The sequence below is a fragment of the Bos grunniens genome, chromosome 13 (assembly GCF_055505025.1).
Source record: "Bos grunniens cultivar Pamir isolate PY7600 chromosome 13, Bosgru_T2T1.0, whole genome shotgun sequence".
NCBI lineage: Eukaryota > Metazoa > Chordata > Mammalia > Artiodactyla > Bovidae > Bos > Bos grunniens.
Window position 1 is genome coordinate 26,918,261 of NC_141177.1, and position 25,603 is coordinate 26,943,863.

The 25,603-nt window shown below is 43.8% G+C and overlaps 2 protein-coding genes across 16 annotated transcripts in view; both read left to right on the forward strand.

Moving 5' to 3' along the window:
• Positions 1 to 20: 20 nt before the first annotated feature.
• On the forward strand, positions 21 to 8,737 carry FAM217B (family with sequence similarity 217 member B). 4 transcript variants are annotated; one of them, XM_086330971.1, is made up of 4 exons: positions 21 to 541; positions 2,094 to 2,205; positions 2,313 to 2,398; positions 4,442 to 8,737. In XM_086330971.1, the coding sequence occupies exons 1-4, from the start codon at positions 21 to 23 to the stop codon at positions 5,589 to 5,591; spliced, it is 1,869 nt and encodes a 622-aa protein (XP_086187097.1). In that variant the 3' UTR covers positions 5,592 to 8,737. The 4 variants fall into 4 exon arrangements, with proteins under 4 accessions (XP_086187097.1, XP_086187098.1, XP_086187099.1 ...); XM_086330972.1 differs by having other exon boundaries at positions 205 to 546; XM_086330973.1 differs by having other exon boundaries at positions 457 to 1,354.
• Positions 8,738 to 17,553: 8,816 nt separating this feature from the next.
• CDH26 (cadherin 26) overlaps positions 17,554 to 25,603 on the forward strand; it is a 49,620-nt gene continuing 41,570 nt past the window's right edge. For all 12 annotated transcript variants that reach the window (XM_086331005.1, XM_086331006.1, XM_086330996.1 and 9 more), the window contains exon 1: positions 17,554 to 17,746. In XM_086331005.1, coding sequence (XP_086187131.1) covers positions 17,693 to 17,746 — 54 coding nt within the window. In that variant the 5' untranslated portion in view covers positions 17,554 to 17,692. The remainder of the gene's footprint in view (positions 17,747 to 25,603) is intronic.

Genomic DNA, 25,603 nt, shown 5'->3' on the forward strand with positions numbered 1-25,603 from the left:
GCCCGGCCGACTGTCGAGAGATGAGGAGGCGGAACCGAAGGGCGGTCTCCCTCCCGACCCTGCGTCCGCTCCTTTGGTGTCCCGGGACGTGCTCAGCGACCCTGGGGAGGGTCCGCTGGAACCGCCGCCTGCAGAGGACGCAGTGGGCCGGCTGCGCGCTCCCCACGTCCGCCACCTGGTCCCTCGAGTCCTCCCCCTGGTTTTCCGCTTTGGGCAAGAAAAAAAAAAAAAAAAAAGCTGGTTTCCAGGACAAATGCTTGCTCGCGCGGACGCTCCTCGGGGCCGCAGCGGAGCACAGGGTGGCGGCGGCGGCCTTGGGCTTCCTCAGGGTGCGGGGAAGGGAGTGTCCGCCCAGGGGCCCCGCCCAGCGGCCCCTTCCCGGCCGCGCGTTACTCACCCGGCCGCGACTTGTCGGAGCAACTTCCCGGCGAGCCTCCGCCCCGCCCCTCGTGACGCGGCCGGCGCGGACTCCCGCCGCCCAGCGCAGCCGTCTGCCTCCCGCCCAGCCCCGCGTCACGTGTCCTCCGCGGCCGCGAAACAGGTCTGGTCAGTGTCTGTCTGCGTCCGGCTGGCCGGCGCGCGGATCGGTCCCAGATCGGCGTCTGCTCGCGCGGAGGACCCGGAGCGTGCACGCTGCGGTCACCGGATTTCTGGGCTAATGCGGGCGGGGGAGGGGCGCGCCACTCGGCCTGCCCGGGAGCCGGTCCCCGGCTCATTTTAAGCCTCGAGGGTAGCCAGCTCTCTGGACGTTTGCGCTGCAACACGGACCCTAGGCCAGACCGTGGGAGCCTGGCTGCGTAGACGCGAAGCGTCGTGTCCCCGCATCACCCACAATGCTTTGCCGCGGGGACCGCTGACCCTCTCCCTGGGGGATGGGGAGGGGGCGGCGCTGCTGCTACTACTGTCTCCACAGAGGCTCCAAACCGGAGGAGAGGAAGATACGAAAACAAGGGTTAAGACCCTGTGACAAATTTAAGGCTGCCCTTAAGCAGCCTCTGGCGCTTGGGACCCATTTTTGTAGGCAGAATCCAGACTTTTAGCTTTGTTCCCGAACCTTCGGGGAAACCAGAGCTTGCTTTCTGCATCTTTAGGGACCCTGCAGGCTGTCACCTCTCCTCTCTCAGTAACTTTGTCCAGAAAACAGCACAGCCCAGGGTGTAAAGCCTGCCAGGTGAAATGAAGTGGAGAAGATGGGAGTGCACTTTCTAGAGAGTTCTAGAGAGTTCTAGAGTGTTCCTGTACAATCCAGAGGGACAAGGCAGCAGGAAAACCAGACTAATGAAGGGGGTTGGTGAAGAACGTTTTCTACATCTGAAACGAATCGAGCAGTTGATTATGGTCTCATTCATTCATTGTAAGGGCCTGCATGTGATTTTCCTTCTCATCATACTTACACGGACCAAAATGGCATACATGCTTATTTTGAAACATAGCAGAGTTTTAGGAAGGAAATAAAAATGTATAATCCCAACTCTTCCATTTTTTCAGAGGCAGGGGATTTTATGGAAGAAAGAAGATTCACATTCGAATGGGGCAGTTTTAGTAGGCCACTCAAGAGGGGAGAAGCAGCCTTGGGTGGTACCAGTCAACAAAATGTCACAGAGAGAGAACACTGTGTGATATGTATTATACTGATAAATTTTTCATGGACTGATGTGATAGTGAAGGCAGGAGGCCTGAAAGGGGGCCTTTCCAATAGAGTTCAAGCTCCATGAGAGTAGGATAGGTATCTAACCCTGCTGTTTTCTAGGCACTCTATTTGTGGAAGGAAGGAATGAATGAGAATGGACACAGGAACTTTGGAGTAACAGCCAAACTTAATTAGTCCCACAGATGTCCTGTATGTGCATGCAGGTGTATGTGTGTGTGTGTATGGGGAGAGAGATGAAATCCATTTATAGTAGTGTGATCTTGTATCTAATACCCACTGTGAAAAACAAAAATAGATTAAACCATAAATAGAAGGCAATATTCCCCCATTCAAACTTTTTATACAATTTGAATATTTAAGAACAAAAAAGTGAAAAGCAACATGATAAGGGTGATAGGGTGTTTGCAGTTGGTACTTACCAACACTGTTCTGTTGCTTCTAGTTCCGGTGGTAAGGCACCCTGCCCGAATATTAGAGGAGGAAAGAAGTCACTTCCCCTGCTGTCGGCATCTTCCAACAGATTGAGCAAGAATATTTCAAGCACTACAGAAAAGGTAATGTAAACTTAAGTAAAATCTCATTTAGATTTGTTCCGGTTTTTCATGTTTCTTGTTTGTGTGTGTGTTTAGGGTATTTATTAACTGTATGTCTTTCTCTTTAGACAGTCTATCCAACCCTAAATGATGATCAGCCATGTGACTGTTTCAAGAAAGGGAATAGGGTGAATGAATCTTATCAGAAAACCAGGTAAATAGTTTTTCATGTAATTACTTTATCTAGCAAAGGGAGCAGTAGCTCAGTTCTCCAGATTGATATGTGTGGTTGGGAGAAAAATATGTCTGTAGACCTAAGTATATACACGATATTTCTTGTCTGACAGAAATGGTTTTAAACATTACTAGTTTAGCGCCCCACTCCAGTACTCTTGCCTGGAAAGTCCCATGGATAGGGGAGCCTGGTGGGCTGCAGTCCATGGGGTCGCTAAGAGTCGGACACGACTGAGCGACTTCGCTTTTACTTTTCACTTTCATGCATTGGAGAAGGAAATGGCAACCCACTCCAGTGTTCTTGCTTGGAGAATCCCAGAGACAGAGGCTCCTGGTGGGAGGCCGTCTCTGGGGTCGCACAGGGTCGGACACGACTGGAGCGACTTAGCAGCAGCAGCAGCATCGTAGAACTGGTGGAGAAGGAAATGGCAACCCACTCCAGTGTTCTTGCCTGGAGATTCTCAGGGACGGGGGAGCCTGGTGGGCTGCCGTCTATGGGGTCCCACAGAGTCGGACACGACTGAAGCAACTTAGCAGCAGCAGCAGCAGCAGCAGCAGCATTTGGTAAAAATTCTAGGAGGTCATAATTCTTGCACTGTTAGCAGAATCCACAATTTTGGGTAATCATCTTTCTATGTTTGTTTCCTTTTCTATAAAAAGGATACTAGTAATAACTTTTATGGATGCACATAGACAGCTAGAGGTAAAGAAAGGTTTTAACAATGTTGGTTATGAGTTCTAAATCATGGCAATTACTTTATCCATTTCTTCATTTTTTTCAACATTTATTGAACACATGTTATGCTGCTGGCAATGATTTAACCTCCTCCATGTTTATTAAGAGGTGGCACATTTTCAAGTAATTGCTTATTGTGGTGGAGACCTCCAGCAAATGAACCTCTGAGGTTTCCACAAAGCATGTTTACCATCTTTTTTTTTTTTTTTTAAACCACACCAGCCTGATGTTGCTGAGTATTATTCATCTTGGTAAAGTGCACTGTTCTTGGTAAATAAGTTGAAAAGAAAATATTTTCACCTCTGATATGAGATGCTGCCTCAGAAATAAATTAGAGGAAGAATCAGTTGCCCTGCTAGTAATGTGTACAGTACTCATGAGATCTGCCTCCCCACCATTCAAAGGGCAGTATTAACAAGGCCCTACTGCAGAGCACGGGGAGCTGTGTTCAAAAATATCTCAGGATAAACCATAGTGGAAAAGAATATTTAAAAATAAAGAATGTATATGTATGTATAACTGAATCACCTGGTTGTGCACCAAAAACTAACACAGCAGTGAAAATCAACTATACTTCAATTTTTAAAAATGATAAAATTTTAAAGAAAAAAAATAGCATGTAAACCTTTTAAAAAATTTATATTGTGTTATAAGGCATTGTGTGATTTTATTACTATCCCTCTAAACACTGTTTTCCCTAGTGTGTTTTCTATTTGAAGATACTCTGACACTTTAATAAGATTTTGGCTTAAGGTGTAGGTTGTATATGCTACAGTTTTCCTTAGGATATTTGCTGGCTCAGAGTTACCACCAACCAGCAATTAAGTTCTGTAAAATATGTATTTTACATCCTGTCCACATTTAATTTAAACTAGGCATATAAAAGAAAGGTGTGGATTTTACTTGTTTGTGTTATTAAACACTGCTCATCATTAACAACAGACTGAGTGTTCTGCAAGAGATATTTTTCAAAGTACACACAATGGGTTTAAGATGATAATATAAGTACTTTATGAAATGTTAGTGTTTTTCTTAAAAGCTAATATTTGATGCAAAATGAATCCATGCATTTACTTATGGCACCTGCTTTATATTAATATTATTTCCTAAATAGAGTATCAAGTGGAAAACCATCCTGTAATTTGCGAGTTTAGAGGCCTCAAATATTCTAACCCGTTGTCATACCTGAAGTGTACAACTAGAGGCTTCTTTTGATTACTTTCTTAAAATCATCAGAAGGCCAGTTTGTGTCACATGGACTAAGAATTGCAATTTTATTTCCTGCAGCAATATGAATGCAGGCCCATCTCGGACTAAAGTACAACATCCCAAGAATTCCAGAAAAAGACAGAGTAAACCCCAAGTCCCCCACATTTCTTCCCAGCTGAAAAGCAGTCTCAGAGGAGGTGTCCCCCAACCAACTGAGGATAAGCTGAAGGAAAGCATTTCCCCAGAAGGAAACCCCGAAAGGAGCCCCCTCGGCCCCAGGTATCACGGGCTCTCAGGGAACAAGCTGTTTCTGGACTTTGAGTCCATGAAAATCATCAAAGAAGATGACGAGGAGGAGGACAGTGCCAGTGACCTCTCTGATTCAGAAAGGATCGCCATCCCCCCATCCCCCCTCACGCCTCCTGATCTTCACCTTCGAGCGGAAGAGATTGACCCGGTTCACTTCGATCTGCACCCAGGGCAGGGCCCCACCTGGCCTGAATACTGTTACCCCGACTTCCTCCCACCCCCGTGCAACTCCTGGGACCTGCGGGACATGGCCATGCTCCTGCACTCCGAGCGCAGGACAGAGGCTGTGCCCAAAACCGGGGGGCTCCTGGGCAAGTACATCGATAGGCTCGTCCAGCTCGAGTGGCTGCAAATCCAGACTATCCAGTGCGAGAAAGGCAAGGTGGCCAAAGGGAGGCCTCCCACTGGGACCTCGGGGGCCCTGAAGAGCCCTGGGAGAAGCAAGCTGATGCCCAGCGCTCTGTCCAGGCCTCACCAGGAAGGGCCTCTGAAGTCAGGCCCTTCACGAAAGAAAGACATGCTCTGCAAGGAAGTCCATCCATTCTGTTACACTGGTGAGGCTTCCCCCAGACCTCTTGATGTGCTGAGCAGTAGCCGATTATGTTCTCAGAAGCAAACCCTGGAGGTGCAGACAGAGAAGAAGAAAAAGAAATCCAACAAGAGCCCCAGGCTGCAGCCCTGGGACTTATCCTGCGGGGACGGTGGCCCCAAGATCGAGAGCAATGGGAACCTCCGCGCACCCCGGCCGCCAGCCATGATCCTGGATCCCACAGACGGCTGCAGGGCTGCCCGGGTACCAGCACACACAGGTCTTAAGAAGAAGGGAAACGTGAGTCACTGTGCTCATGCCACAATATCCAGCGAGAAAAAGCTCAAAACGAATGGAGGAAAGCAAAATACGTACAAATTTAAGAAATAACTGAGATGATGAGTTGGAAGAACCTGCAGATGACTCAGTATTAAAGCTCTTCCAAAAGTTCCCCTCCAGTGAATTGTTAGAGACTTCAGGTTTACTGAAGGGGTGGACAGTTCTTTAGTCCACCCACCCTCACCTCCACCCCGGCCACACAGGGTTGTTTTCAAAAAAAGAAGTCTTTAGGTAATCATACTTTGTGTTGACAGTCTTAGGCAAACTTGAGGTAAACATCAGCCAAAGTCTGTGCCACAGAAAGAAATAAAACCACTGCTCTCTAGAGGGACTTGAGTGAACTCCACTTCTGAAATCTCAGCCACAGCATTTGTTAGTTAGTGGGTACGGCTTCAAACAGTAGAGAATCCTGAGTATCTGAGACAGGGCTCTCTGCGCCCTGGCCCTAAAGGATTCAAACAAATGTTCTGGCTCTTTCACCCAGGGGAAGCTTGGGCCCTTCCTCAACAGCATCTATTTTGAGCAAAGTCATTTATCACTAAGTTTCCTGCTCTTGGGAGACAGTAGAATCTAGGGCTTTCATGCGCTTTCCCTAACATGGGTTTTGTTTTGTTTTTAAGAAGGCCTTTTAGAGGTGGTGTGAAGTCAATTTTTTGTATTCTGTCAGCATGCAGACTTCATCCCAGTGGAGGTTGGTGGGTCTAAGCGTGGTTGTTGGCAAGTGGTGGGAGGAAGAATGAAATGTTGACACCTGGAATTTCTGGCAGGTGGTGTCTCTGAAGAGGTGCCACAGGTAAACCACCTTTTAGAGTTTGCAAACGCAGGGCCTATAATCAGACAGATACACACGGAACCACTTTGAGTGGAACCCTTATTACATTCCTGATTTGGGACCTGGCCCCTCTCAGTTGTAAAATGATAATCTGTCCTCATTTGCAAGAGCAGGACTTTATAATTTTGCTTTATAATCTCGTGGGGGGAGCATGACTAAAGTTACTGAACGAATGTCTTCACATCCTTACGTGGCCCTGTGGCTTCATGAGCTTCCTAAATGCTTCTTATTTAACTGCTGTTAAGTCACAAAGATAGAAGGCAGGAGGAGAAGGGGATGACAGAGAATGAGATGGTTGGATGGCATCACTGACTCGATGGACATGAGTTTGAGCAAGCTCCGGGAGTTGATGATGGACAGGGAAGCCTGGTGTGCTGCAGTCCATGGGGTCACAAAGAGTTGGACACAACTGAGCAACTGAACTGAACTGAAGTCACATCTACTTGTCCCTATGGTTGTGTGAGGAGATTGCTCTTGATATTATTGTAGAAATCTTTAAAACCTTTGGTTGACAATTCTTGATGTACAGTATGTTTTAATGACTATAGCTGATTTTATTCCTTCAAATGATTCTTCTAGTTTTCTTTATATATATGTTTGTTTTTAATCTTTGGGGCAAATGAAAAACTTGGCACATTTCATTTGAAAATATTTACCAACTGGCAGACTTTTCACCCAACAATTCAGTGTCATCCAAGTCACTGTTTAAGTTACCATAAAGACAGGATGCATTTATACATAATTAAAATAATAGGCCAAAATTGAATATTAAGATGCCATATGAAAATCTGATCTTAATCATATTAAACAACAAAAATGTTGATGGTAGTCCTTTTCTTTTAAGACTTTATTTCCCAATTCCCTCTTATATTCTTTCTTCCTCACACTGCCCTACTGGAGAAAGCACTGGTTACAGTAAGATTAAGATCTTTTTTGAAGATTAAGGCCTTTTTATAAATGAACAAAAGATGTATATCTGGCCAGCATCAGTTCTATGGTTCACGATTATACTGTAACATTTGTACTCAGTCTAAGTATGGTATTTTGAAAATATAGTGTTATTTATAACTTTTCCTTCCTGTGGTTCCTGAGCATTCACCCACATGTCCTTCAACAGCCCTGCTTCTGTGAGCACTGATAGGCGAGTCCTGTCTACACCCCACTCATGATTTCTTTTTCTGCTAGATGTTCATTCAACTCTGTATGAAGTTTCAGGGCCAATAAATCTCTGTAAGCATGTTACACACACATGTATGATCCTGATATTAATCCCAATAGAAACCCAGGGTTTCTGCTGAGCTGCTGCCTCTCGCAGTAGCACACTTGTGCAGGAGGTCTGGACGGTGACATGGTTCACCTTTCCTGGCCTCGTGTATGTCTGAGCTGATTAAGAAATGTTGAGTTAACACCTCGGATGTTAAATTTCTCGGATGTTCCTTGCTCTTTGACTTGGTTGCTTAATTCGGAAGCATAGTTATAATGTCACGTTAGGACAGTTTGAAAAGCCTGAAAAAGTGGCTTTGCTTGTTTACTTTTTTGCCTCTGGTTGGTAATTGTGATTGGCTCAGAGCTCCTAAGGAATGTAGGTTCATTACAGAGCAGAAGCACACTTCTGTGATTTCTGATGCGCACATCTTAATGCACTAAATGCTGCAGATAAAAATCTTGCCACTTGAGCAGGCCACATTACAGAGTTGAGTCGTGAACTCATTCAGTCCATGAGATCGAAGCCATGGAATCTTGTGACATGAGTCACTGTATTCCTAAGTAGTGCCTGTCATTTCTGTGCAGTTGTTTACATACATGTTGCACTTAAATCAATTAAAGAAACCAATAAAATGGTAGCAAAAAAAAAAAACCCAAAGTTTAGAAAAAGTGCTAAGAATTGTTGCAGGCTTGGAATCGGGGAAAAGTTGTAAAAACTGCAAAAGTGAACTACAAAAATATATCAATATTAGCTACAATTGTTTAGGTTGGGACTGTTTCTCCTTAATGACTATAAACTGACTGAAAGTTTGTAACTCAACTGGGATAGCATGGGATTGGCAACCTATGACAAAAAAGATGGGGGGAGAGGGTATCACTCATGTGTAGTGGTTCTTGGGCCTATTTGGTTAGTTTCCAGAGAGAAGAATTTCTACCATTCATGTTTAAATATCACCTATTTCCTCTTTCCTTTGTGCTCATTTACAAGAATAGTAAAACAAAAATATAAATTTCTTGGTACTGTATTTCAAGGTAATAAGCAGTATTTATTATTTATTCATGAACATGTACAGAGCACCATTCAAAATGCAGCATGTTTGTTATTTGCTATGCAATTATTATATGCTTGGTTTTGTATATAATAAAACAATACACAAAGGCTTTTGTGAATCTGGGCTTTTTCCTTCCTTGAGATCAATTGAACATCGGGAAAACACTATGTGGATTTTTCTGGTATGGTTTTGATTTACTTTTTATGCAGTTCTATTTCAGAGTTTGTCTTCGTTCTCCATGATTAGTTCAAAATCTGCTGAGGGGGAAATTCTGTCCCAATTACTTTCTTAATTCTGAGCAGCAGACATGACAACAGGACTAGACACATGTGAGGAAGATTCCTGGCTGCACCTTTCCTGAGTCCCTCTTATTATCCCCAAGGGTGGTTAGGGACACAGATGGAAATTCAATAAAATTAATATGTTAGAAGTAAATTGCATTTTAATGTACATGTCCAGAAATGAGCCGTGTGTCTTTCGAGGGGGTCCCCAGGTTAGGAAATAGCAATTGTGAGCAGCTACTGCTGTAACCATTCTGAAAACCTTTTTGGTCCTCTTTCTAAATCCACTGTGACAATGAGGTGCCCTCTTTTGGGTCTGCCAGACAGTAGCGGTTTAAAAAGAATAATTTTGGGGGTGTTAAAAAACAAGTTCACTGAGTAAATTTAAATCCTGTTGGCTTTATCCTGTGATTAATGGATTGACAGCATCCAGCCTAGCAGACAGAAAGGAGCTGTCTGGGAGGGGCTGCACAAAATGGAACCTTTACAAGCAGAAGGGACCGGACAAGAAAGTTATACCAGCAAAGAGAAGATTAGTTGTGGCAAGGTCACCTTCCTTTAGGGGCCAGGATGGCAAGGGGCAACCAGGCAGATGACTTGCCTGACTAGGCTATTCCTGATGGACTGGCTTACGGTTCTTTTTCAGAAGAGCTGAAACGGTAAGTCTCAGTTGGGTGAAGTGGGGCTTGGCATAAGCGACTCATTTGGGGTCTGCTGTCTCATTTTTAACAGGGGGTTTACAAATAACTGTTTGATAGTTTGAACCATGCTCGAGGTTTCACATCATTAGTTTGTACATAAAATGGCAGATTATTTTTGGATGTGGTGATTTTCTTATCCACAAGGTGGCGACTAATCCTTTTCAGGTAGCATTGAATTGATTCTGTGATGCTTTCTGGTCAAATGAAAGATTTTTATTGTGATCCAGAAGACATGGGGAGGGAGGAGGAGTGTTCGATTTCAGAAACAAAAAAATTTTAAGCTTTTTCTCTTGGAAATATTTGAGAACTCATTTGAGCAAAAATCAATTTGTATTGGGCAGTACCAAAGGCTTAGAGGTTAGGAGCACTTCCCAGATAGGACCTGAAGGCAAGGAGATGATGCAAAACAAGGAAACCGTTTGATTGGCTGTGGCTTAAGTGGTTGTACCATTTGGGAAACCCTGACTGGCTGTTTGTGATTGGGTTGTTTTTCTTACTCTTGAGGCATTTACAGGAAATTCTCCACTTAGGGTTTAGTTTCATTTGGTAGGCAAGGAAAGAGTAAAAACCACCTCAGTCCAAAAGCCTCCTTGCATCATTACTTTGACATCATAAAACACTTTATAGAACAATGCTCAATGAAGGAACATAAATCATTCGTTTTATAAAAATCTTCATAGAGACTCAAAGGATCCAATTCATACATCTCTGTCCTCAGCAACTTGATGTTTAAGAGATTAACTGAGATAATTCTGGAAAATACATTTGGAATTTTAAAAATGGGATAGTCATATATATCATTGTCCTGGCTTGTAGGATATTTTAGAGAAAACTAACGATGCATATTTAACGTTTGATTCCATTCAGCTAGCACTATTCTATGCCTGTTCCTCATATTCTGAGCCCCACTTCAGACCCACTGAATCTGAAGGAGTTCATAACACACCACATATGCCAAAATCGCCCTGGCGTAGGGACGATTTTGAGTTAAAGGCATTTGAAAGACAGCAAATATGAGAAAAACACTCTTTCTTCCTTCTTTTCTTTAAAGGCAGGAGATGAAATTCCTGTAAGATGTGTTCCCCATATCAGGAGGAAAGCAACATATTTATCATCAGAGATGAGAAGTTGAGGCCGAGAGAATTCTTCACAAACTTTATTTATTCAAACGATACTCATCATCTCATCTCCCCCCAGTTTCATCACTTTTCCACTTTGTTCAACCTAATATGAGAGCAAGGAAGTGTTGCCATTTCTCTGGGTCTTCATTCTTTATGAAGTCTCGTGTGTCATGTATTAATATTAAATAAATTGGTGTGCTTTTCTTCTGCTGACCTGTCTCTTGTCAATGTAGCTGTCAGGCCCAGTCAAAAAAAAAAAAAAAAAATGTAAGAGGGTGAAGGAGGGCAGAATCTGCCATTCCAAAATATGCCTCATTGGTGTGGGGATTGTTTTCTAGGCTGGTTATTTTTAAGAAACAGCAGATACTGGAGAGGCTCTGAAAACTGAGAAGTTACCTTTTAGTAAAAGACATTTAGATTTGTAAGGGAAATCTCCATTTGTAAGGGTGTCCTCCTGTCTGTACCTGGAAGAGGAGGATGAACTAAATCTAGAAATTTCAGACATTCCTATTCATCTTATCAACTCTGATCATATTAAGGCAGGAGTTAAATCTGCCAACAACTATACTCTCATTTTCTGTGCTTTTCCTGACAACCTCCTGTCACTCGCTCCCCCAAACCCAAACGTCCTTTCTCCTCTTTGGCTGGAGATGTTATTTCTGGCAGTTCAGTCTTTTTTGGGAGTTCCTCACTTTTCCTGAGTCTCTCCCACGTGTACAGGGGACACACAGCTTACTACAGTTTTGTTGGTTTTTCTCTTGTTAATCTGTCTTTTATTACAGGGGCTGTCAGCCAACACACCAGAAGGGCAGGGGAAACATGATCTTTCCTTCCCGATGAGGGTAAAGGTAAACGTTGACCTCCAGAACCAGAGGCTGCATTTTAAGATCTCTGGAGGTTAACGTCTGAGAAGTCCACCTCTGTAGCACTTTAAGTCTACGAGGTTGAACTGGCTGCTCTCACAGCATTCCACCTGCCAGACCAGTCCCCTCTTGTGCTCTGGCCACAAAGTCTTCTGCTTTTTTGCCTCACTCTGCTTTCTCGAGGGTTTAAAGGCACCTAGCTGGCTCTTTACCTCAAGAATAGGTCACTCATCAGTCATTAAAAAAGAAGGAAATTTTGCTGTTTGCAACCACATGGATGGACCTGAAGGGCATTGTGCTAAGTGAAATAAGTCAGACAGAGAAAGAGAAATACTGTATGATTTCAGTTATATGTGGACTCTAACATAGTGACTAGTGACTATAACAGTGAAAACAAGAAGCAGACTCACAGATACAGAGAGCAATCCAGTGCTTACCAGTGGGGAAAGGGGCAGTATAGGGGTGGAGGATTGAGAGGTACAAATTGTTATGTATCAAATAAGCTACAAGGATATATGTACAGCATATGGACTGTAGCCTGCCAGGATCTTCTGCCCATGGAATTTTCCAGGCAAGAATACTGGAATGGGGTGCCATTACTTTTTCCAGGCCATCTTCCCGACCCAGGGATGGAGCCCAAGTCTCTTATGTCTCCTGCATTGTCAGGATTCTTTACCACTAGTGTTATCTGGGAAAGCATTTAGGGAATATAGCCAGTATTTTACAATAACTATAAATGGAATAAAATCTTTAGAAACTGTGAATCATCTGTAACTTATGTGTATTGCACATCAATTATACTTCAATAAAAAATACTTCAATAAAAAGGGAAAGAAAGGAAGACTTGGCTTTTTTCCTGTGTTGGTCCAATTTTCTCAATACTGCAATGAAATACTTTTTGCTAATAGGTCTTCTGCAATAAGGAAATGAGGGCTGCCCTGCTGGCTCAGATGGTAGGGCACAAATCTGAATACTTTATGGCTCTGATGATCTAGGCCACAGGTGAATATGAAGGAGTGGAGGTTTTTCAGAACATGTCCACCTTGAGTATGTTTTTTACATCCACACTCTTTTGATTTTAAACTTCAGGTGTGGAGAACTCACCCTGCCTTCAGCTGATTTTTTTTTTTTTTTTTTCACACAGTTCATTCAATACTCCAGACAGGTCTGGAAGGGTCATCACTGCCTTTGGAAGGGTCACCAAATTTTTCCTCTAATCTCTCTAGAGACGTTCATCTTAATGTAAAGGGAAAGAAAGGAAGACTTGACTTTTTTCCTGTGTTGTTCCAATTTTCTCAATAGTGCAATGAAATGCGTTTTGCTAATAGGTCTTCTGCAATAAAGAAATGAGGGCTTCCCTGCTGGCTCAGATGGTAAAGAATCTGCCTGCAATGCAGAAGACCTGGGTTTGATCCCTGGGTGGGGAAGATCCCCTGGAGAAAGGAATGGCAAAACTCCAGTATTCTTGCCTGGAGAATCCCATGGACAGAGGAGCCTGGCGGGCTGCAGTTCATGGGATCACAAAGAGTCTGATATAACAAGTGACTAACACACACTCACAATAATTAAATGAAAGATCCACCAAATTTAATTGAAATATATTCTAATTTTAAAAGAAGCATACATTTTTACCTCAAGAGGATGATTTTGATGTGGGAAGACAAAATAAACAGCCTCAAGTCTTTCTTTTTATCTCCCCTCTTCTTCCCCCAAAAAGCACAGAAAAATCCACATACGTAAACAACTCAAGAAAGAGCTTGGTAACTCCACTATCAATATTATTAGTATTAGACGATACTTGCAAAAAGTGAAAAACACTCCAATCTGTTGTATTTGGCAGCATTTCCCTCCCCTATTGCTCATCTACAACGATTAGTTGAACAAATAGAGATAAGAAATTAAAACCTTTCAAAGGAAAATTTCCAACCAGTTCTTGAGGGAGGACTTGGAATACTGAAACATAAGGAACCACTTCTGATCAACCTGAGTGACTTGAGTCACTGAAAATAGATCCAGAAATACAAATGATGGATTATTTTATTCCGATGTGAAATCTAACAAACGTTAGGTGTGTTGGCTCATACTCATGTTAGACACTGGGCTACAAGTAGATGCACAACATTGATGTTGGGGTGAGATGGCACAATAATAACTTGGATTTGTTACTGCTGGAGTCAAAATCACTTAATGATTTTCCTCCCAACACTGTATTAAAAACAAATCTTGAACATACGGAAAAGTTGAAAGAACCGTGCCGGAAACACCCACAAGCTTAGTACCCAGGGCGCAGGTCCTGTCTGTTCATCCTCGGCCCGTCCGTCCTCTTCTAGGAGCCTGGCTACCTCCAGTTTCTGTGTCTCTGGTCTCTCTCCAGAGCCTCCATGTAGTCGCTGTTTTACATGTTGTTGAAAGGGGATCATTCCTCAAGGCAGGGCTGGGCTTGTGTGAACCACCTCCTTATTTCTCTAAGCTCTTCCTTGGGCTGTTTTGTTCCTTGGAGGCTGTTCTCAGAAGTTAAGCTTTTTGCATCACTGTGAAGAAATGGACTATCCCCTCTTCTCTCCAGCTCCCGCCAACACAGGAGGGTGTGGCTGGGGTGGTCCCCCTCAGACACCTCCCCTCCCTCCCTCTTCTCTGTTCAGGTGGTCACTGAGGTTGGCTCCCCTCTGTAGAGAGGGCATCTAAATGTCTCCCTGCCTGGGGGCTGTCCTCTGCCTGCCCGCAGCAGCATCCCTCTGGGGAGGCAGGAAGAAAACTGGTAATGGATCATTTCCTGTCTTCCATGTAGACTTGACCCACAGGAGAAACTGTCTCCTCACCGTGCCAGATGGAGGAAGGGATGGGCACTTTTTGTTATCCTTCTCTGAGTCCTGCTATCCACCACAAGGCCCTCATCTCAGCTGGGCACAGGGCCACTGACCAAGCAGAAGTCGGAGTTGGGGCGGTGGGGACCCTCCTATGAGACCAGTGATTCTCAGGAAGCTCCCGTCACATTCACTGGAGAAATCCACACCCTCCCACCCCTCCATCCCTCCACTCCGCTCTACCCCAGACCCCCATCCCTCCTCACACCCCCCTGCACTTTCTGAGGTGGAAAGAAAGCATCTCATGTGTCTGCAGCAGGGAGGGTGGGATCAGCCCTCAGTGCAGTTGAGGCCCAAGGAGGCCAGCTGACTCCGCCGCTGACTCCTGACTGGTGGGCGGGGCTGGACCAAGAGACTGGGCTGTGGTGCAGGCTGGGGGTGACAGGGTCGGTTCTGCCATTCAGGGGACCCCAGAGGGGTCTGGTCCTGACTCTTGGTGTCTCTTTAGAATGTCATGAATTGACTACTTCTTTACTTTCAGTGAAGGGCTCTACTCATTACTTTCTAGACAAGTAGAAACCTCCCAGACAACACACTTTACCTGAAAAGACGGAAAATGAACCTGATTCGGTTGTCTTGACTGACAACTCTGAAAATGCAACTCACTACATACCTGTGCCTGGCATTTTCAGGAACCTGAAGGACAAAGATAATTCAAGACAAAATTAATCCTTGCTTAGAAGTAGTCAGGATGCATTTATATTATTAAAAAACTTATACTGAGAACTTGAAGTGGGTTGGGCTCCCCTCGATGCCTAAGGTGAGAATGTAGAGTAGAATGCAGAATGTAGGAAATTAATTCTCATCCTGACCTTCCTTTTAATCAAGTGACTTTGATCTCACTACCACTTTCTTCGGACTTCCCTGGTGGCTCAGACGACAAAAGCCTCTGTCTACAATGCGGGAGACCTGGGTTCCATCCCTGGGTCGGGAAGATCCGCTGGAGAAGGAAATGGCAATCCACTCCAGTACTATTGCCTGGAAAATCCCATGGACAGAGGAGCCTGGTAGGCTACAGTCCATGGGGTCTCAAAGAGTCGGACACGACTGAGCAACTTCACTTTGCTTTCCTTTCACTTTCGCTTTCGTTCGTTTAGGCTTTCATTGAGCCTGGAGCTGCCATCTTGTGGCCATAAGGTATTACTGCACTTCTAAGAACACAGGATCACCGACGTCTTCTTTGGAATCGTGGATACGCAGAACAGAAAGAGAAACGACATCTTGGAGCTATGACTCACTTAAGAAGTGAGGCAGGTGAAGCCTAGAGTCACCAGCTAAGTGAGTTACACAGCATGAGAAGGACTGTCTTATGGAAAACTGGCTTCTTGTTCACTTTTAAATGTTGGAGAGTGCTGAAAATTTGGCTGTTTTTAATATATTAAAATACCAATTTTTTACAACTTAAAGCAAATATAAAAGTGGAACCCTTTGCTTACATTCCCTGGCCCCTCTCTGGATCTCTGCAGGCCAACACAGTTTATTTTTTCTTTTTAATTTTTATCTTTCAATTGGAGGAAAATTGCTTTACAAGGTTGTGTTGATTTCTACCTTTTTAAAAGTTTTTTTTAATTGGAAGGAAATTGCTTTACACACTGTCTTTCTTGATCAACATTATCAGCCCCAGTATTAGGGGTGTACAACATGCATCTCTCACAAACATTCCACATGGCTTAGCTTACTTACCTGATCTATAAGTTCTGAATTCATGACTCTAACAAGTTTTTCAATAGACTTCAGTTCAGTTCAGTCACTCAGTCGTGTCCAACTCTTTGCAACCCCATGAACCGCAGCACGCCAGGCCTCCCTGTCCATCACCAACTCCCAGAGTTTACCCAAACTCATGTCCATTGAGTTGGTAATGCCATCCAACCATGTCATCCTCTGTCATTCCCTTCTCCTCCTGCCCTCAATCTTTCCCAGCATCAGGGTCTTTTCAAATGAGTCAGCCCTTCGCATCAGGTGGCCAATAGATTTACATGGAATAAAAATATCCATCTTGAAAGTAAATGCAAGGTTTATTCATTCAAAGTTGTAAATTTGATAATTATTATTCTGCTTCTTTTTTAAAAATTTATTTATTTTAATTGGAGGATGAATAATTACAATATTGTGATGGGTTTTGCCATACATCAGTATGAATTGGCCATAGGTATTACACTCCTCCCACCCTCCTCCCCACCTTATGTACAGGAAATATAGAAAGGTTTTAAAATTACATTAGTTACTCCTTTTAGTAACAAACAACTTGGATTCAGATTATAAACAATTCAAATTAAAAAGTGCAGCAACCTGTCACAGAGCCATGAAAATACATTATGACAAGATAAAGATTATCTTTTATTTCACCTCTTGAAGAACTGTTGAGTATTTTCAACAAGGTGATGTGATCACAGGTAATACGTTAAGGTAATGAGGACTAATGAGTGTCAGATCTTGTTTTCCACTTGGTCATTGCAGCCTGAAGTATTGGTATGTTAGAACCTCAACTTGTCTTTTTCTCGGAATCCTAATGTGAAGACCCCAGGTTGGTACAGAGACCATCCCACAGGGAGCCTCTCTCCCATCCCTCCTGCCTCTTTCTTTCATCTCAGAATCAAAAAGCCAGGTTCATCTAAATGTAAAGGAGATTTTGGTGAAGTCTATAAACCCCAGAGCCTCAAGACATGATTGGGATAAAGATGGTTAATGCTTTGGAAAGTAAAATTATACTTTTTCTTTTTTTTTCCCCCTCCCTTAATAAAGTTATCCTTTTTTGGAGTCCTTTTCCAATTCTTTGATTTCAAGCAATAGAGCCTATAAGGAAATGAGCATTAAAATACTCTGCTACAAGGAAGAGAGATCAGTAGGCATTCCACTAATTTTGGAAACAAAAACAAAGAAACCAAACCCCTACTTCCCCATAGACACTGGCTTCACCCTGCTCTGACTAAGCCCTGGTCTCCTGGGGTCAGATTCCCGAGAGGATGTTGTGTGTGTTGCTGGGGCAGTTTTATTTCCCCCACTCCCTTCCTGAGAATTCTGCCTGTGGTTAATAAGGCCAAAGGCTAAGGCTCAGGCCGCAACCCCACCCCTGATAAATACAAGAATGCTGGGAGCAGGGAGGGGAAGAGTTGAGAGAGTGTCTGTGACAAGGTGACCAGACAGTGATTGGAGAAGAGAGCCTGCTGGGAGAGAAGGGCCCAAGCCGGGAGGACTTGCATCGCCCGCAGGCTGCGGGTGCGCACCAGGCAGCATGTGCTCCAGGGTTCACCCCGAGCTGCTGCTGCTTCTCTCGCTGCTGATGCTGGTGAGCAGGGACTGGTACCCAGAACGTGGGATTTACCTGCCAGGGGCCCGGAGCTGACCGCACAGCTCCAGCTGGCTCTGCCTATTCGAGGATGGGGGAACGGGGCTGAGTGTGATGTCCTGCAGCTGGGGGCAGGGGGTGGGAGCTTTAGTACTTTCTTTAGGGAAAGAAGAGGGGTTCCAGAATTAACACCAAGGAGGGGTTTAGCAGAGTAGTGGGAACAGGCTAAGACCGGTTTATGTAGGATACACACGTTTAGATTTGTACCAACGCGTTTCCTAAGGACATTTCTTTTCATTTTACATAAGACTGAAAAAATCTCAATTGTGTATGTCTAAGAGGGTTTGAGCAAACCCATGGGGGTGGGAGGGCTAAATCCCCCTGCCTCCCCACCCCCCGCCCCCCACCAGTTGTCATGGCTCAACCCGGAAACAAACAGTAGAATCAAGATGGAAACATCTGGGCTTGCTGCTTGTACTTACCGTGGACAGAGTTTAGGCTGCACCTGCCTGTGGGGGCACTGCCGCTTAGCCCTTTCAGCAGAAAAAGAGGGAGAGCTGTGGGGCTCTGGCACTGCTCCTGGGTTCTCCCTTATAAACAGTGGGTGGGGGTCAAGATGGTGGGTCTGCACTGCATTGTAACCCGGCTTGGCACCTGGGCTGTCGCCTGGCCTCGGTCCTCACCTTGGTTAAGCTTGACTCTTCTCAATGCTGCGAGAGTCCCAGTGCCCAGAGGCCACTCACCCCTGGATTCAGCAGAGCTGATCTGGGGACTGCGGCCTGGGCATCTGGGTTTTCACGGCTCTACCTTCATCTCGTTAAGCCTCATTGCCTCCACCTGAAAATGGAGCTACCGCAGGCACTTACTTGACCTGGTGGTTGTGGGAGTCAGTGAGGAAGTGCAGAGGATCTTTTCTTGCTGGTTTCCGCACCCTGATGGGATGGTTGTTCTCTTCACTCGGTGCCTGGGCTGCTACTGTTGGTGGGACACTCGCTCTGGGCCAGGAGCTTTCACAAGCGCTGGGTATTACGGTAAACAGAAGAGGAAACAGAAAGTCCCTAGTCGTCTGGACAACTCTGCTTCTGAAATTTGATCCCTGTTCGCCACCCTTTGCTTAATATTCAGAAATTTTTCTTGGCTACTTTAAAAAAAGTTTTAATTGGAGTATAGTTGCTTTACAATGTTGTTACATTCTGCTGTATGGCAAAGAGAAAGAGCTAAATGTATACATTTTGGGGGGCATTTCATTCCTGTTCAGGTCACCACTGAGCACTGAGTAGAGTTCTCTGTGCTACACAGTAGGTTCTCATTAATTATCTATTTTATACATGGTAGTGTGTGGATGTCAACCCCAGTCTCCCAATTCATCCCACCTCACACTTCTCCCCTTGGTGTCCATACATTTGTTCTCTCTGTCTCTGTCTCTATCTCTGCTTTGCAAATAGGTTCATCTGTACCATTTTTCTAGATTCCACATACATGTATAATATATGATATTTGTTTTTCTCTTTCTGACCACTTCTAGTAGAATTCTGTTTCATTAGCCCACATTAGCCTGGATTTAAATATGTCACAAATCAAACCTTGTTCCCATCTTTCTCTTACTCCTGCTCTTACCCCTAACTGGACTCATTAGAAAACAGAGCTGTCTTTTCCTCATTTCTGCGTGTTAGCATAGAGCCCAGGCAGGTTAATTCATGACTGAGGGTGTGGTGGGTGGGGTGGGCAGTGGGCAGCAGGCCTGGACTGGTAGCAATTCAGTGTTTGGTGGAAGCAACTATATACAGATTCCGGAGATCAAGGCCAAGGGAGATAATGGAATACACAAGTGTTCTGTGGTTTTGAGCAATCTGCACTCTGGACCCTCAACTGGAGAAGACCTTTGTGTCCAAGAGGTGCCCAATTTTTTGCTGAATTGGCTATAAGTAACCTATTCCTTTCGGCCCCTACCTTCTCCCACCTACACTGACTTTTAACCATTGATGATATGCAAAGAAGGCACCCACTACCCCTCCCTTGACCTCCAGATTTAAAACTGGTACCCATTCTGCTGAAGAGCTGAGATGTCTACAGCAGTGTTCTCCCCAAATCTCCACCCTCACGTTGTCATCCTGACATGAAGCAAAGAACAAGTTGCGACTCTGCTGCGGGTCTTTGTTCCAAATCCCACGACAAGCCGCAGAAGCAGGGTCCTATCCCCCTCTTTGCCATTTCCCACCCTGAGAGCTTGCACACCCTCGGCTTTGGGCTGGGGCAGCTTCTAGGACCTGAGAGGAGGGAGGGTTTGAGAATGAAGTTAGTCAGCAATGTCTGTTATGGTTGGTGGGTTGCTGTTGCTATTTGATCTGGGAAATTCTGAGTCGAGTTATTGTTAAAAAGTATGTTAGCATGTATGATCTGCCCAATTAATTCACTCAAACCCCTCATTCAAGAACAAGAGTCAGTGGATTGCAGGACATGAGGAATTGTGTGGTCAGAGGTGATGCTGAGCCCTCAGCAGAGACTGAGTGGCCAGGCTCTGTCCTAAGAATCCTGGGAACCCTGTTTTCTGCTGCCCCGTGCTGAATCTGCACTCGTAAAGGATCAGCCAAGGTTCTGTATGCAGAGACTGTGTTTGGACCGCATGCTCATCTCCAAGGGCTGCCATAACAAAGGACAGACTGGTGGCTTAAAGCAGCTTAAGTGTACAGCATGGCGGCTCTAGTTCATAAGACCATACGCATGTATAAAATTCACTAACAGAGTAGATGATAAAAGTTCTCATCACAAGAAAAAAAACCTGTTACTATAAATGGTGACAGATATTAAGTAGACTTATTGTGATGTGGCTCAGATGGTAAAGAATCTGCCTGCAAAAGAGCAGACCTGGGTTTGATCCCTGGGTGAGGAAGATCCCCAGGAGAAGGGAATGGCCACCCACTCCAGTATTCTTGCCTGGAGAATCCCACAGACAGAGTCTGGTGGGATACAGTCCATGGGGTCTCAAAGAGTCAGACATGACTGAGTGACTAACACTTTCACTACTTTTCAATGTGATGATCATTTTGAAATACATACAAATATGGATTGAATCATTGTACTGTTCTCATGAAAGAAATATAACTACTACTACTACTACTACTACTACTAAGTCACTTCAGTCGTGTCCGACTCTGTGTGACCCCATAGACGACAGCCCACCAGGCTCCCCCGTCCCTGGGATTCTCCAGGCAAGAACACTGGAGTGGGTTGCCATTTCCTTCTCCAATGCAGGAAAGTGAAAAGTCAAAGTGAAGTCGCTCAGTCGTGTCCGACTCTTAGGGACCCCATGGACTGCAGCCTTCCAGGCTCCTCCATCCATGGGATTTGCCAGGCAAGAGTACTGGAGTGGGGTGCCATTGCCTTCTCCGAAGAAATATAACGGTGTATGTCAATTATACCTCAGTAAAAAAGTTGTTCTTGAATTCAAATTTGCTATCAAAAGTGAAATATTGGCAGGAAACAATTATTTACATATTGCCTTCTTAGTATTTAGGATCTTGTATAAACACAAAGCCTTTATTTACTCAGATAGCTTCTTCCCTGAGGTAACTAGGGCTACTCAGCCAGGCCAGCACAATGCCGGTGACATTCCCTCAAGTCCAGCAGCACCTTTCAAGTGATAGGTAGGTTGGATCTTGCAATGACTGCCCACCTGCCACACTCCCATGAAATAGTCAGGTGGACACTGCAGCCAGAGACACGCTTTGAGAACATTTTTCTCCCCCACTGAATTATAGGAAGCATTATGGAAATCATTTGAATGGCATCCTCTGAAAGGTTGCTGTTGAATCACACGAAGACACCGGGATTCTTGGCCCCCAGAGAAGAATTCAATCCAGGGCCAGAGATGAGGCTTGATCGCTCAGAGCTTTTGTGTAATAAAGTTTTATTAAAGTATAAAGGAGATAGAGAAAGCTTCTGACATAGGCATCAGAAGGGGGCAGAAAGAGTACCCCCTTGCTAGTGTTAGCAGTGAAGTTATATACACTCCAATGAATCCAAAGAATGTCTAGAGGTTATAAAGACCTCACCAGACCTACTCCCATAATCTACATTTTAAGATAACCGAATTAGCCAGAAATTTTAATCCAGAGACTATCTTCAGGCAGGACACATTATTGTTATATAGTCCTTGTAAAGACCAGGTCTACTCCCATAATTTACATTTTAAGATAACAGGATTAGCCAGAAGGTTTAATCCAGAGACCGTCCTCAGGCAGGATATATTATTGTTATATAATCCTAAGGAATGTAGAGAAGGAAAAGTTTGTCCTTTCTTCCTCCTTGAGAATTCCAGACCCCTCTCTCCTTGGGGATCCCTAGACTTCTTATCAACCTGCCTAGGAAATGACTCTCATCCTCTTTGGACAAACAGCCTAAAATTGTCAAGGATGGGAAATACGATAAGCATACTTAAAAGATCATTTCGGCAAATGTAACCGTTTTCAAGTCTCTCTGCCTCACGCAGACGAGATGATGCAAGTTAATTCTAAGCTGTGCACCAGAGGAGAAGTAATACACTTGTACATCCAGGATGTGAAATTTGAGGCATCTCTGGGTGAAGAAACACACTATCTCAGGCCTCTTTTCCAGCTCTCCAGCCACTCCTATGTGACTGTCGGCTGTGCCCTTATGTGTCATCCTAGGAAAATGAGCCTAGAGCTTTCTGGTTGAAAGGGCCTTAAAGGTACCTTGCCTCACACCCTTGCTCACAGAAGGGGAAACTGAGGCCAGAGAGGAGACAAAACCTTTAGGTATTCTTTGTTCATGGCCTGGGTCGCCTGGAAATACACGTGTTTTAGAAATGGGATGAATTTTTCATGCTGTCCCAGGATTGCAATTTTCTCCTCATTAAAACTACACACCTGGTTGTGTTAGTTGCTCAGTCGTGTCCGAGTCTTTGTGATCTCATGGATTGTAGCCGGCCAGGCTCCTCTGTCCATTGACAGAGGCAAGAATACTGGAATGGGTAGCCAATCCCTTCTCCAGGGGATCTTCCTGACATAGGGAATGAGCCCAGGTCTCCCACTCTGCAGACAGATTATTTACCATCTGAGCCACCAGGGAAGCCTCACACACCTGGTTAGGCCCTTCATTTAAAATTAGCTACATGAATCAAGAAACAGTTCTCTGAATAAATCAATATTTGATATTTTGGAATGGAAGGAGTTAAAAAAAAAAAAAAAACTTTGCCTTTAGGAAAAAAGACAGAAATAGAGTCTGTGGCAGGAAACAAATATTATGGTTACATTTGACGTTAACAGAACCAGATGATGCAATAACATCCCCCACCCACCAGGAGGGTGGCCAACCACAGAAGTGAAGATCTGAAGGATATTTCTTCATGCTCTATGACATTGTTATCTAATACACAGTCCTTTATGCTGTGACAAGCTCTTGGCTAAGGATAGATTGTTACAGGTTGGGGCAGGGACACGACCACAATGAAGGATGTTTGGCAGGATCTAGGTGGGCTGGTGATGGCTCACCCTGTCCCCAGGAGATTTTAGGTATAAATCCTAGAGTGCTACCGTGCTATGCTGTGCTAAGTCACTTCAGTTGTGTCCGACTCCTTTTGACCCTATGGGCTGTAGCCCGCCAGGCTCCTCTGCCCGTGGGACTCTCCAGGCAAGAATACTGGAGTGGGTTGCCATGCCCTCCTCCAGGGGATCTTCCTGATCCAGGGATCAAACCTGCATCTCTTATGTCTTCTGCATTGGCAGGCAGGTTCTTTACAACCTGGGAAGCCTCATAAATCCTAGAGTAGCAGTTATCAAGCCTCTTACTCTCAGGATGCCTTTCCACTTGTAAACTTTAGGCAGAACCCAAAGAGTTGTTGTTTATGTGGTGCTCTCCATATTAGAAATTAAGACTGAATTTTTTTTTTTTGGCTACATTATTCAGCTTGTGGGATTCTAGTTCCCTGACCAGGGATCAAACCCAGGCCTCCTGCAGTAGAAGCACAGAGTCCTAATCACTGGACCACCAGGGAATTTCCAAGACTGGGAAATTTTAAATGTACTTCTCAATTCATTAAAGATACTGATTAAAATAGACACTAACAAGGACGTACTGCATAGCACAGGGAAAATATTCAATATCTTATAATAATCTATAAGGGAAGAGAATGTAAAAAAGAATATGTATATATATGTATGTATATGTATGACTAAGTCATTTTACTGTACACCTGAAACTGATACATTGTAAATCAATTATATTTCAAAAAAATTTTTAATAAAAATAAATTTTTAAAAAGGAGTTTGGAATTAGCAGATAGAAGCTACTATATATAAAATATTAACAGATAAACAAAGACTTACTGTCTAGCATAGGGAACTATATTCAACATCCTAATAAACCATAATGGAAAAGAATATGAAAAAGTATATGAAGATACATATATAACTGAATCACTTTGCTATACAGCAAAAACACAAATTTGTAAAGAGATAATGATAAATCCATTACAAACTAATATAAATCAAGCATCTGTGAAAAATTAATGTATTTTCCACATTTTCATTTAGTGTGAAGAATGGCACAATTTCATATTTTTGCAAATCTCTTGGCTGTCTGGCTTAAAAGCAGACACCTGGACTCCCCTCTCTGATTCTGAACTCAGTCTGTTGTAAATGCTGTTTGCTTCAAGTATATGAAGCAATTCTTGCCTCACATAGGTATGTATATGGAAAGGGAGGAATATTTTTATAGCCTGGAACTGTGGGTACTCTTTTGATGTCATGCCAGAATTTGACAAGTAGTCCATTTTTAACAGTCACTTGCCATGCGGAGCCTGAAAGCATACTAATGACTTTTGTTACTCTGTTTGATTAAAACCATTGGAGTCTCTTGAATTTTGAATAACTCTCACCTGTGTGTGATTTTGGACTGTGATATCTTAATCAGTAAGAAACTCTTTGCTCACTGAGCTATGCAGTTCTTCCACATGTTGACATATTTCATTCTAAAAAATCAAAAAGTCACATTCATTAATCTGTCCACCAATATCAGCAGAAAAATCTTTATGTGTTGGGAAGCTGTCAAGCTCAAGTTTTCCAAAGTTCTAATTTTTTGCTTGAAAGCTTAAAATTTATCATCGGCAACATGACACCGTCCCATTGTTTTTCTTGAAGTGATGGGCTGACTTTGTTCATTATCAAAGACGTGTCGATCAAGTAATCATTCCTGAACAGCCATGGTTGATCAGTCATTCTTTCGGGGAAAATGCTGCTTCATTAAAAAAAAAAAAATGTGGCCTATTTAGCTGTCAACTCTGACAATCACACACGTGCTTTTCTCTGAGACAAATCTTCTACACTGATGGGCAGCGCTGGGTTCATACCTCCATCTAGACACACAGAGTGTCTAAAGGATACACACACAGGAGTGGCATGGGGTATAATTAATAGTTGAAATTCACCTCATTTCAACAACGAGGTGAATTTATCAATCATATCATTCTTAAATGAGACTGGCCCTTTTCCCTCTTCCTTCATTTCTCCTTCCTCCTTCTCTCCTTCCTTCCCTTCCACCTCCCCTTCTTCCTCCCTCCTTTCCTCTTACCTACCTCTACGTGGTGAGGAAGCATGAGAGACTATCAGAGGAGTTTGTGTCATGGGTCTCCAATGGTCCTAAGGCACCAGCATTTTTATCACCAATATTTGTTACCATCAGTGCAAATGTCACACAGAGAAATAGACAAGCAGTGTCTTTGATTATTATAAACGTGTTTGGCCTTGTGGAGTCTCTGATAAGGTCAGGGACCCCGGTGAAACAAACTGAAAACTGTCCTCCAGAGAAATTTTCTACATGTATATTCTGTATACAGCATCA

What these genes read in the sequence shown, in the direction of transcription:
- FAM217B (XM_086330971.1), top strand. Translation starts at nt 21, where the DNA reads ATGAGGAGGCGGAACCGAAGGGCGGTCTCCCTCCCGACCCTGCGTCCG. An exon ending in CCTCCGCGGCCGCGAAACAG is followed by an intron (nt 542 to 2,093) that starts GTCTGGTCAGTG and finishes TGTTGCTTCTAG; the next exon opens with TTCCGGTGGTAAGGCACCCT. An exon ending in GAATCTTATCAGAAAACCAG is followed by an intron (nt 2,399 to 4,441) that starts GTAAATAGTTTT and finishes TATTTCCTGCAG; the next exon opens with CAATATGAATGCAGGCCCAT.